Genomic DNA, 13,137 nt, shown 5'->3' with positions numbered 1-13,137 from the left:
CCATCTGTTTATTGCAAGCATATTAGATTTTCTGTCCTAAAGAACTATTTGGTGCCCTTGCTTTTGTTTTGAACGGTAGCAGGATGTGGTGACCTGCCTGCATAGGGCTCACTCCTAAAGGCGGAGAGCAAAACCAGGACCCCAGAAGACTGAAAATAAAAAGTCTGAATTGACTTTAATAATCATCTGGCTAAGAAATGATTTCCTCCCTAACTTTATATAAAATATAGCTGTTACTCTCATTCTGTCAACAAAAACTGCAACATTCCTCTTTCCGCCCTGGATTAGGACTCAAGGTGGTTTACACAAATTAAAACAACACAGATAAAATACAGAAGGCTAAAAAGATGTTGGAGAGCAATGCAGTGGATATTTTTTGAATGTTTTTGTTTTAGTACAGGAACTGCTTTTGTTGCCCAACCAGATGGCCAATACAGAGAAAAAGATTATTGGTACTTTCAGTACCATCAACCATTTAGTACCATTTTCAGGCTAGAGTATTGTACCATCGGGCTCCATGATCACTGCAGATGGTGACAGCAGTCACGAAATTAAAAGATGCCTGCTTCTTGGGAGAAAAGCAATGACAAACCTAGACAGCATCTTAAAAAGCAGAGACATCACCTTGCCAACAAAGGTCCATATAGTTAAAGCTATGGTTTTCCCAGTAGGGATGTATGGAAGTGAGAGCTGGACCATAAAGAAGGCTGATCGCCGAAGAATTGATGCTTTTGAATTATGGTGCTGGAGGAGACTCTTGAGAGTCCCATGGACCGCAAGAAGATCAAACCTATCCATTCCGAAGGAAATCAGCCCTGAGTGCTCACTGGAAGGACAGATCCTGAAGCTGAGGCTCCAAGACTTTGGCCACCTCATGAGAAGAGAAGACTCCCTGGAAAAGCTATGAACATGAGTTTGACCAAACTGCGGGAGGCAGTGAAAGACACGAGTGCCTGGCGTGCTCTGGTCCATGGGGTCAGGAAGAGTCGGACACGACTAAACAACAACAATTGTACCATTGTGGCCTTTTCTGGGAAGCAGTTTTCAACAGAATCATTCTAAGGAGCTCCTCAAGTTGAGTCTGGTCTCCCAAGCTTTTAAATCCAGATATTGTATGGAATTTGAAGTATCTTTTATTTCAGTAAATATTTCTGGAAAAATAATTTCATCTGGCCTCTTGTAATATTTTACTGCCTTGTGTATGATTCATAAATATTTGAAATGAGCAAACACTTGCCTTAAAGAGGACGGGGAGCTGCAGTCGTAAGAGCCTGGAATTTACTGGTGACGCCAGCACTTTTTCTCCTTGTCATCAGATCCAAGTGGAGCAGCAACATTTTTGAAGAACTATTTGAAAGGAATTATGGACAGGCAGCATAAGGGGAAATAAGCTTAAACCAGATAAGAAACAGGTGGCTGGGGCAGGAAACACAGCAGAGGGGTTGGCCAGGAAAATGGCGGATCCGGGTGCGATTGTTCACTCCCGAAAGAACCAGGCTTGTGTCCTGAGGGACCCATCTTGCTCCTCTTGTCACAGATTGTGGCCTGAGGGGCTTATGACCAGGGCCAGCTGGTTTGCCAGCTACACCGTTGATTCAGACGGAGAGACGTGAATGCTGTTGAACATGCCATTGGTCATTTCCACTTTAAACCCTTGGAGTTTGCGCAGAAATGCACTGCTGCAGAGCTCTTGGCAGATCCTTTGGAAATGGTTGGGGCTTGATCTTGTGAAACTGTCTTGCACACCTGAACCCTCTTTCTGACTGTGGGAGATTGGTGTGGAGCCCAATGTTCCTTTGCAAACAGTTCAAACCAAAGTCACTATTCCAAATTCTGATACGTTACTCGAGATAAGGGTATCTCTCGAAGCCCCTGCCCTTTGGACTCTCTCAACAGCTGACCTATGCTGGAAATTATCTACTGAAAACAAAACAAATCGGTTAATATTTCCCTAATCTGCAATATCGGCGAAAAGATGGAAGAGATTTAGTTGACATTTTCCTGTAATTGATTTGTTGTGGTGCTGTGAATGTCGGGTATCTGGGCCTGGGCACACAGTTAGAGTGATAACTTAATGTTTGAAAACTAAGAAGTGCATGTGCAGGCGAGCCTTTTTGATGGAGTAGCTCTGGGAAGCCTGTCTTTTTTATTTCGGACAAATTTCCCTCCCCCTTTAGAAAGCGCACTTGTCACATTTTTGGCCACATCCTTCAGCAAAATGTTTTTTTTGCCTGCCTCCCAGGCAGAATAAAGCCTTTATTTTTAGCTTCCAAATTGCAAGCTGGGCTGGACAAAAGCGAGCAAAAACAGACTGCATGTGGCAAAGGAAACCAGAATTATTTGAATGCAGCCTGTGGTATGGTTACAAGAGAGACAATTATCCTGACCGCATTATTTCCGTGAACCTTCCTTTGCCTGCAACGGGAGGTGGGGTCAAAAGGGGAAGGAATGAGGAGGGCGAGAGGCGCCCTGCCTTTTCTTCCCCTCTTGTCTGATTTGGCTTGTTGGACGTGATCAGAGAAGTGCAACTTTTCGTGGTTCACATGATGCGACCTCCCGCCATAGAGCTGTTTTTCTGAAATCCAGCTGCTCCTTGAGCAGCAGCCGTCTGCGTTTGATGGTGCAGCAATGTTGTTGCGCAAGCGGGGAGAGGTTGCGCCGGGGAGCTCCATTAGCCGAGCCTGGCAGGCAGGGGAGAATTTTGTCAGGAAATTCCAAATGAGTATAAATAAATTCTCTGCAGCGAGCCTTGGGCTTCTTGCCTGCTTATGTGTCAGAAGCACATATTCCCTGCAAAGCTAAGGAAAGTCTGCCTCTAGCCAAACTTCCTGCAAGCAAAACACACGGCAACTTTCTGCTCTTCACAGAATAAGTAAGTAACGCTGGCAGATTTCGGGGATGGGGGATGAACGACTTAAATTTTAGGGAATGTAAGTTTGTAACTTCTGTTGTTTTATTGCCCTCCCCCAAAGAATGGTCTGCTTCTACCTATGCTGGCTGGTTGCTTTTCTCACTGCGACTTTTAACATAAAGATAGCACTGTTCTCTCGGACAAAGTAACTCTGTTAGACTAATGGCCAAGGGAGGAGAGTGCCTATTTCTAATTTACCTCTGCAACGGCCAAACGTGTCTCTGTTTTTAGCTTGTTTCCCCCTTGCTTAACACAACTTTCATCCTCTAAATGAATGTTTGTGTGTTCGTGTACCTTTTTTTAAGTGTCAATTCTCAACTTTAATGTGCCATTTCTGCTTGGACATAGCAAGGTATGTGAGACACGGTGCATATCTCTAAGCGAAACATCTCTTAATACTTCCGTTCGGAGGCATTCTCGAAGAGTTTATATTTTCTTTGCCTGTGGCATTATAGTGTGTAAGGAGTCTGTTCTTTAAATCAAGTTCAACTGAGCAGGTTGAGCTAACTTAACCTAGAGAACAAGCTGGATATATTTTTAAAAAGTAAGTTGTTTTCAGGCATTTGCTTAGATAATGAATAGCTTGCGTTGCAAATTACCAAGCATTTCGACATAGCTAAACCTGAGCGAGGCGTGTTTGTTCACCTTAAGGGGGGAAAGGGATGGGAGAGGAGTATTGTATGAAATTATAAAATTACTGACCTTGTTATTGACATGCTCAAATTGCAGTGGCCCAGGAATCCTGCAGGTTGCTTGAACACTCATCAGGAATGCAATTAACCAAATGTGATTGTACGTCTGCAATACCTTGGTGCCCCTTGTGAGCACAAACTTACTGCCCGATCATACAAAATTATTTCCCCTCTCTTTGGAATACTTCTATTTTTTTAAAAAAAAAAATCCAGCACAGGACTCACAACAGAATGTGTTTGAGTGAAGTCTTCGACACATCCACATTTCCCAGGAAGAAGTTGCTGTCGTCTCGGGAATGTTTGGTTTTCTGGAAGGGTTATATTTATATTCCCTTGCCATGCCTGCTCCATCCCTGTGGTTTGTTTCCATGAGGGAGGGAGGTGATGGTTGAATTTACTCGCTGTCAAGGTTCCCCTCTAGGTATACAATGAATCTTGGTTCACTCATTCAGAGCAAGCCGTTCTCAATTCTTGATGGCCCAGCCAAAGCGAGAGTTTTGGGGAACTTTGAGGAATTCGTACTGCACAGATTTCCGTCTTCTGCAAGCAGAGAAGGCAAAGCTGTCTGAGTAAGAATGGCTGGGCAGGTCTCAAGGCTTCAGTAATGCAGAACTATGATAACAATGTGTGTTTCTTTTCATTAATCCTCTCCGAAATAGTGCCTCTAGACCAGGGATTGCCAACCTAGTGCCCAGGGGCATTATGGAGCCTGCTGGTTTTGCTGGTGTTCAAAACCTCTAGACCAGGGATTGCCAACCTAGTGCCCAGGGGCATTGTGGAGCCTGCTGGTTTTGCTGGTGTTCAAAACCTCTAGACCAGGGATTGCCAACCTAGTGCCCAGGGGCATTATGGAGCCTGCTGGTTTTGCTGGTGTTCAAAGCTCAGCTTTCTTTCGCTGCCATAGTATCACAGAACGATGACTCCAATATCTGCCTGTGACTCTTTGGTTTTGCCAAGCGGAGGAAGTTCTGTACCGGCTTTTTCACACATTCCCGTGCCTACATGTAAGCAATAGATTTTTCTTGTTTGGGGAAGGGGGAAAGCGAGTATTAATGTCATAAATTTATTTTGTGCTGCCTTTTGGCCGGAAAGAACCCCCCCCCCCAAGATGGCACTCAAAGGATAAAACAATTCTTTAAATAAATAAAAAAACAGGCAGCACAAAAATACAATTTAAGGTAATTTTAGAAACAGCAAGATCTCTCATCTACTTCAAACTAAAAATCAAAAACCCAAATTACATCCTACCCCAAAGTTCTACAGAATAAATATATAATAAATCTCCATACACTGCAGGGGGGCCTGACCTTTAATGACATCTCACGTAATCTTTATCACGAGTACTTTTTTGACTGACTCAAACGGGTGAAATGACTCAGTGCAAATATCTCCGAGAACAATTTTACACATTAAGAACTGAGAGGAGCCCCATCTGAGCTGCAGAGTCTATTCCTCTCTCCCTCCCTCCATCCCATAATGTCGGTATCCTGCTTATTATGCCTGCATTCAGCACAACTCTTTGCTCTCAGTACCTATGGTCACAGCTTCAGCACTTGAAATCTCTGAGCCCATGTTTGCATCCTTCCAAGAAAATAACAAGTACGGCTAATCCTAATATGGTAGAAGCTAAAAATAACCCCTTAAGTAGGAGAGAAAGAGGCCGTTTTATGGTCTTTTAAGTGCTTAAGCAAAGCAAACAGTGAAATAGAACTTGACAATCATTGCACCAAAATTGCTCCAGTTCAGGAGACGTTGCCAGCAGTTCAAGCATAAAGGAAGGTTGTTCGATAACCTAAAATACTTTGCCGAAGAAATTCTCTTCTGGACCTGGGAAGAAAAGTGCCCGGGAATCCCAGAACTGGAATAATATCGCAGGAGTATCTGCTTTTTGTATAGCATAAGTGACGGAGTTATAAATTGTATAAACATAAAATTAAATTTTTAATTTGCCAATCTTAATTATACAGTATGGTTCTTTCCTTAAGATTAGATCTTTTGAAATGTAACCGTGATTATCCTCCTCTAGAAATTGACATTACATTACTTGCGATCTGAGAGCGCGTGTCCCTTAAGAGACCAAAGCATTTGGGGGGCCCTCCTGTCAAGATTACATGATGGGGGCCCAAAGTACTTTGATCTCTTCATCCCCTTTGAATGGAAAAGCATGTGCTTAAGAACCCCTAGGGCTGCGTTTGTGGACGTTGAACCTCGGCAGTCCCACGAGGCACAATTTTGCCAGGTGCATCGGGGACAATGCCCTCTAGCCAAGCCACCTAGCCAAGGCCAGAGTCCAAACCTCTCTAGCTTGGTCTGCCTGCTGTCTTCTTGTGGGCAATCCTCGGGCTGGTGGTGGAGGCGATTGGATTAAGTGGCAACCCAGTCCAGGGAGCATATCTTTTTAATACTGAGCAAGTGACTTGAGTTCAAATTCTTAGCTCCTCCGCTAACATCTTTAAGGGGTGGATTTGGAAGGATGAGGTGGTGGTGGTTTTCTTTCAATATGCTCTCATCACAGGGCCTTCTCGGTGGTGGCTCCCTCCCTGTGGAACGCCCTCCCAGGAAATAAACAACTATCTGACTTTTAGGAAACATCTGAAGACAACCCTGTTTAGGGAAGTTTTTAATGTTTGGTGTTTTATCGTGTTTTTAATATTCTGTTGTGAGCTGTCCAGAGTGACTGGGGAAACCCAGCCAGATAGGTGGGGTATAAATAAATTATTATCATTATCCTTATTGCCATCCTTCACCCACCCCTTGTGAGGCCACAGCTCCTCCAGCAGGTACTAGGATGCAGGGCCGTCTTAAGCATCCCTGGTGCCGTGGTGCGGCGGATCCCTCCGGCACCCCCACCCCCACCCCGTTTCCCAGTGCGGCGGGCGGGCGTGCTCAGCGCGCAGCTTGGCTGCCAGGCGCTGCTGCATGGTGGGCGGGCGGGAGCATGGCTGCCGGACGCTGCAGCGTTTCGGGCGGGCATGGCTGTGCGGCGCCCCCCCCCCAGCGGGAGGGCGCCCTGGCACCCTGCGCCACCCAGCCTGGCCGTAGGGCCGGCCCTGCTAGGATGGTAGGGAGGAACTGCTGGCCTTGTAGCCAGAGACCGACAAAAACCTGGAAGCAGATGAAACTGCTGCAGGAAACTAGAAGCCTTAGGAAGATGTTTTGGGTGTGCAATAAAAGTCCTGATTACTGCCCAGAATGCAGTTTTGCTGGTTAAACCGACAAAGAAACGGCTGTGACCCTCTGCAGAATGCAAATAAATCTCTGCGCGTACGTTGGCCGGCCGGCTTTGCTTTACTGTGATATTCACGAAACATTTCCGCTTTTATGGAAACATTATTGCGCTTTATCTCGGAGGTCACAGGTGAGCATGTCCAGATTTATTATTTAAAACACACACACACCCCTCCAGTGATTATTAGAGTGATATCTGGTTATGTATTTATTAGTGAGTATTCCCCCACCCCACCCGCCTTTCTTAATGTTTTAAATTGTTCACGGTTTTTTGCTGGTGGGCCGGGGGGGGGGGAGTCAAACTTGTAAGAAATCAGGCTGTGTTATTATTCCTTACTTGTTTAGACACCTTGCTCTCAAAATTCCCACAGAAACTTCTGCTTAAAAACCTGTCTTACAAACAAACAAACAAACAAACAAACAAACACAGCCTTAAGGATATGTATGTATTCCATGAGCTGCTACAGTATCTGCAAATACTCTTTCTACATGAGTAGACACAGGGTGTGTGTGGCAGGGATGGGCAATGTACACTGTTGTGCCACCTGTACACATATATGGAAACCCAGCATTATTTTTATGCAGCTCTCTGCATATATTGAATAGGAACAATTAATTAATTAATTAATATTCTCTTCTTTTTTGGCGGTCCCTCGTAGCCAAGTAAGATTGTCTTCCATAAACACAGTTTTAACAATGAGTCCATTAGTGGAGGCCAATTCTGGATCCACACGTCCTTCCACAGTAGGGGACACAGGTTTCCGGGTGGGAGTTGATCCCGGTGAGGGTTTGCCAAGCATGCCTTCCACGTTTCTGCCTTGTGTCCTGAGTTCGAGTGTCTTCAAAGCCCATGACACCTTTGGTAAAGGCTGTTCTCCAATTGGAGCACACGCAGGCAAGTGTTTCCCAATTGCTGGTGTTTATACTACATTTTTTTAGACTTGCCTTGAGACAGTCTTTAAACTTCTTTTGTTGGCCACCAGCAATACGCTTTCCATTTTTAAGTTCGGAATAAAGTACAGTGGTACCTTGACTTACAAAGACGATCTGTTCTGCGGCCGTCTTCGTAAGTCGAAGTCTTCGGTTGTCGAAGCGCTGCTTCTGCCCATGCACGAAGCACGATTTCTGCGCATGCACCAACCGCGTGCGCCACTTTGCGCAGGTGCAGGGCGCGCGCAAGGAAAAGACTTCCGAGGTTGTCGACTTTGTTGAATCGTTCAGATGTTGAGGTAGCACTGTAGTTGCTTTGGAAGAATATAATCAGGCATCCGCACAATGTGACCAGTCCAACGATGTTAATGTTGAAGAATCATTGCTTCGACACTGGTGATCTTTGCTTCTTCCAGTACACTGGCATTAGTTCTCCTGTCTTCCCAAGTGATGTGTAAAATAATAATAATAATAATAATAATAATAATAATAACAACAACAACAACAACCACCACCACCACCACCACACTCTGGGCGGCTTACAGCATATCTAAAAACATAATGAAAACATCAAGCATTAAAAACCTCCCTTTAACAGGGCTGCCTTCAGATGTCTTCTAAAAGTTGTGCATAAACTAGCTTTCCCTGCACACAAACACGCACAGGAGAAATGGAATATGATTCAGCCATGTTTGTGTCTTTTTTAAAAGGATCATTGGTGTACAGAGTAACTTTTATATATATATATACGGTTCGCATTAAGATATCTAAGAATGGCTCATGTATTTAATGATTTCAGGTGGCTTAGTATACACTTGCGCCCTTCGCTTCCTAAACATTATGAAGGCAAACTTATTTCTTAAGCAGAAACTGAAAAGGCGAAACAACAGCAAAACCTCAAATCTGAAGAAATGTCAATAGAAAGAGTGGGACTTGTGAGCCTTTTTAAGAGGTAGCTGCTGCAATATATATAGAGAGAGATCTGTGCTGGAAAGGAGAAGAAAAATGAAATGGTTCCCCCCCCCCCCTCCAGTCGTGAGCTGATGAACTCATTGGAAGAAGCTCAGCCTATGAAATGTTGTGCTCTGTTTTGCAGTATTTATATAAATGCCGAGTCCTTTTTCCCTTTAAGGGTTGAAGAATGAGAAAGTTGGGAGGCAGGGATTTCGCAGGCAAATAGCTTGCGTGACGTACGAAGCCGCGATTGCAGGAAACAGAGCGAGGCCGGGTAGACTTTGAACAGAAGCGTGGATGGACGGAAAGAGAAACTTCCAAGTTGATGTAAATGAAGGCTTTGCTCTGAAGTTCCTGTTGTGTTTCTGTGTTTGAGAGTGAGAAGTAGGTTGCAGAGCCGCCCTAGGCATAAATATTCTTCCTGCAGAAGCTCGGCAGATCTGCTGCAGTTTTATTTAGAATGCTTTGGTGTGACATGCCTCTCCTGTGTCTCCAGGAAGCTGGCCTGTCCTGACATCTGAGCTGACAGTTTCTCTTTCATCTGAGATATTTTAGACTGCACTGGTAATGGGTCGCCTGCATAGCTCTCAGTGTGTCGACTCTGCACCGTATAGGAATATAAAAAAGGTTGCATGAACAATCGGAGATGAATGTGCTAGGAAGCTGCTCCTCCTTTGGACTATCTTGTTTTGAAATCCAAATAACTGTCTGTTTTTAGCCTTTGTAAACCAAGAGAGGGTGGGTTTTGGGGGGGAAGTAGCCCTTCGGAAGATCTCTGAGATGTATTGAATTCCTTTGCACAACACCGCAGCATATCAAATAGTTGAACTTCACGTGAAAACTATCCTGGGGATGTCGTAGAAATACAGAATTCCTTTTAAAGCATTGCTTCATGGTATTAACAGGGTCTTGTTGTTTCTTTTTAAAAAATACAGCTTTATGTAAAGCTTTATGTAAAGCCATGTATCCACCTGCTTTGTGGTTTAAAATTCTGCTGACGCAGTCTGAAAAGGAAAATGTGTGCATGCTAAAAATTTAATCAAGAGACATGCAATAGATTTTTCCAGTGTAGAACACTGATTCTGCTGTCTGAATAGAGTGCTTATAATTTACCAACAACGACAAAAGAAAATAAGCAACCGTTTAATGTAGGATTTTATGCTTAATGTGTGTGTTTTCTTCTTTTAGAAAAAGATGAAAATGCTCTGAATGGGGAGGATGACAGAAATCAGAAGGACCCCTATTTTGTGGAAACACCTTATGGTTACCAGCTCGATTTGGATTTCCTCAAGTATGTGGAAGATATACAGAAGGGAAATACTATTAAGAAACTGAACATTCAGAAGAAGCAGAAAGTGACGCCACCTTTTGCAGCTGGCAAAAACGCCTCTGGCCAATACAGCGCATGGACATCCAATGAATCTCTGTCTTCATCCAACAGCGATGAAAACAAACATTCATCTTCGCTCTTTGCAGCTCGAAGCCCAGCAGCCACTGCCCCGAGACCGTCCTTGTCCTTTGAAGCCTCTCCAAGCTTCCTAACTATCCCTGAGAGCAAACAACTCCAGCCTCCTTCGCCGCAGCTGCCTCGCCACAACCTCCGCGTTACAAAAACTCTCATGGAAACACGGAGGAGATTGGAGCAGGAGAAGATGGCGATGCAGGTGACCCCAGGAGAACCCCGGAGGCCGAGGCTTTCCAGTTTTGGAGCCATGGGCTCCACAAGTTCTCTCCCTTCCTTTGTGGGGTCTAGCGGCCACAACCAGATGTCTCAGCAGTTTCAGAACGGATACCAGGGCAATGGGGAATATAATCTTTACCTTGCGTCCTCTCTAGGGAGCTCCATCCGCCACAGCCCCTTGAGCTCAGGGATATCGACACCCGTGACGAATGTCAGCCCCGTGCACTTGCAACACATCAGGGAACAAATGGCCATTGCCCTCAAGCGCCTCAAGGAGCTCGAGGAGCAAGTTAAGACTATCCCCGTGCTGCAGGTTAAGATTTCAGTGTTGCAGGAGGAGAAAAGGCAGATGGTAGAGAAGCTCAAAAGCCAAAGGGTAGTCAACCAGAATGACGCAGGCCATTTCAGAAAGAGATCTTACAGCACAGGAAACGCGGAGCAGTGGAAGCCCCTCTCTCCTGCCAGAGGGGGTGGCGAACTCTATATAGACTGTGAGGAAGACCTGGGGAGTGTGGAACATAGCTCAGAGAGGGCGGAAGAGTTCAGGCAGTTGACTGCTGAAATGCAAGCCTTGGAGAAGAAGATCCAGGACGGCAGCTACGACGTTCCATCTAACCTGCGAGGGAACCGAGCGAGTGCAACGAAAGAGAGCAGATCGGTGGCCGTGGGCACAGAGGAGAACATGAACGACGTTGTTGTGTACAACAGAGCTTTGATAAAGTGCAGGGATGTAGCAGTAGGAACAGAGCAGAAGACGAAAGATTCTAGCGTCGGGGTGACGGAGGGGATGCTTGGCTTGTCTACGGAGGCTGAGAGGGAACTAGAACTCCAGCATCAGACCATTGAAGCCCTCAAAGATAAAATCTACCGGCTGGAGGTTCAGCTGAGGGAAACGGCTCACGACAGAGAGATGACCAAATTGAAGCATGAGCTCCAGGCAGCTGGATCCAGGAAGAAAATGGACAAGGCAGTGATGGCGCAGCCCCTTGTCTTCAGCAGAGCGGTGGAAGCCGTCGTACAAACAAAAGACCAAATGGTGGGAGGTCATGTGGATGTGGTGGATTCATGCGTGGGGAGCCATCTGCAGATGAGCAGCGTGGGGGTATTGTGCAGGCCTCAATTGCACAGTTCAGCCGTGGGGCCAGATGTGCCCATGAATTGGTGGATTGTGAAGGAGAGAAAAGAAATGTCTGATCGGTGCACAGGGAGCTCTCTTGAGATGTGCGACAAATGTGTGGGCACAGAAAGGTCCGTCTGCGAAACGGGGGTCAATACGGAGGAATCGGTGGACAGATTGAGCCTGCGCAAGACGGAGCTGAAAATCAAGGAAGTTCGGTCCATAGGCTGCGGAGACTGTCCCGTCCAAGCAGTCTGCCCAGCAAGCAAGGCCGTTTCCCGCAGCACCAACACGGAGCCCGGTTGCAAGGCAGATACCGGAGTCATGGCGGTGCCTCGGACGGCAACCCGGGGAACCAACACAGTGTTAGAACAAGCTGACCAGTTCACCAACACGGACGTAGCTCCCGTGACAGATTCCGGCACCAACACTTTCCTGAGCGCTTGCGATAAACAGACAAACACTGTGGTTGTCGAGATGAGGACAGTCGCCATAGGAGATGGAAGGGTCAAGGATGTCAATACGGCAGCTAAAACTCGTTCCATTGGCGTGGGGACGCTGCTCTCTAGCACGGCTAGCTTGGACAAACCCTCCCTAACAAAGACCAAAGACTGTGGCGTGGGGCAGATCAGTATTAACGAGAACTATCTAGTGGGCTTGAAAATGAGAAACATTGCCTGTGGTCCTTCTCCGGTGTTTGCAGCACCGCCCAGCACGAGAAGCATTGGTGTTGGGGATGACTCTGTTTCTGAATGGGAGAACCTCGGGCTGGATAGCCCATTCTCTCAGCCTGAGATGAAGACCGGCTTGGATCACTACATCGAACGGGTCCAGAAGCTCGTTCAAGAGCAGCAGATGCTTCTGGCCGAAAACTACGCGGAGTTAGCCGATGCTTTTGGAGAGCCCCACGCACAGATCGGCTCTATCAATTCTCAGCTCATCAGCACTCTGTCCTCCATCAACAGCGTCATGAAGTATGCAAGCACCGAGGAGCTGCGCAACTTGGATATATCGAAGCAGTGCGCGGAGAGAACTTCGGCAACAGGTATGCTGGAACGGGCTTTCTCATTTGCTTAAAGGTTGCTGGTGTCTTAAAAGGAGCAGCCTGAGTCTCTCTTTCACAACTTATGCTTATGTCATGACTTGCCTTTCCAGGACTGAAATGATTGGGAAGGAGATGCCAGTCTTAGACTGCAGTGCACAGATAAAAGTGGTGTCAGTGCTTGAATACCTAAAATGCCTAAAAATACCCAGTGGCTGGATAATCGTCTGTGCTGTTTCCTGGGAATTTAATATAGTTTAAGATCTTAAGAGCTCAGACCCTTCTCAATGGCAGGAAGTGATTCAAAAATTACGGACAGAGGCATTTTATAGAGTAGAACAGCTATTACCAGAGTTGTCCCATTTCTGTGAACATTTTACAGACTAGGGACATTTGCTTCCACTGCCTTTATACTTTTGATACGTCATAACTAATTCTGTTTCTCAGTGTACAGATAAAGGCAGATCTGTCATTATAGTGCTTCCCCTGTCCATACATATGACATATGGATATATTTCCTAGGAATGTTGGGCATTACATACAAAATCTGTGTGACCTGTTAATTATGAGTGTTGTAATGGG

General features: G+C 45.8%; 1 protein-coding gene across 4 annotated transcripts in view; it reads left to right on the top strand.

Moving 5' to 3' along the window:
• KANK1 (KN motif and ankyrin repeat domains 1) overlaps positions 1-13,137 on the top strand; it is a 120,424-nt gene that overhangs the window by 87,313 nt on the left and 19,974 nt on the right. For all 4 annotated transcript variants that reach the window (XM_060269002.1, XM_035097480.2, XM_060269001.1 and 1 more), the window contains one exon: positions 9,904-12,558. In XM_060269002.1, the coding sequence (XP_060124985.1) occupies positions 9,904-12,558 (2,655 nt within the window). The remainder of the gene's footprint in view (positions 1-9,903; positions 12,559-13,137) is intronic.

The sequence above is a fragment of the Zootoca vivipara genome, chromosome 16 (genome assembly GCF_963506605.1).
Source record: "Zootoca vivipara chromosome 16, rZooViv1.1, whole genome shotgun sequence".
In the NCBI taxonomy this organism is placed as follows: domain Eukaryota; kingdom Metazoa; phylum Chordata; class Lepidosauria; order Squamata; family Lacertidae; genus Zootoca; species Zootoca vivipara.
Note: the sequence above shows the minus strand (reverse complement) of the source record. Positions and strands in the feature narration are given on the sequence as shown.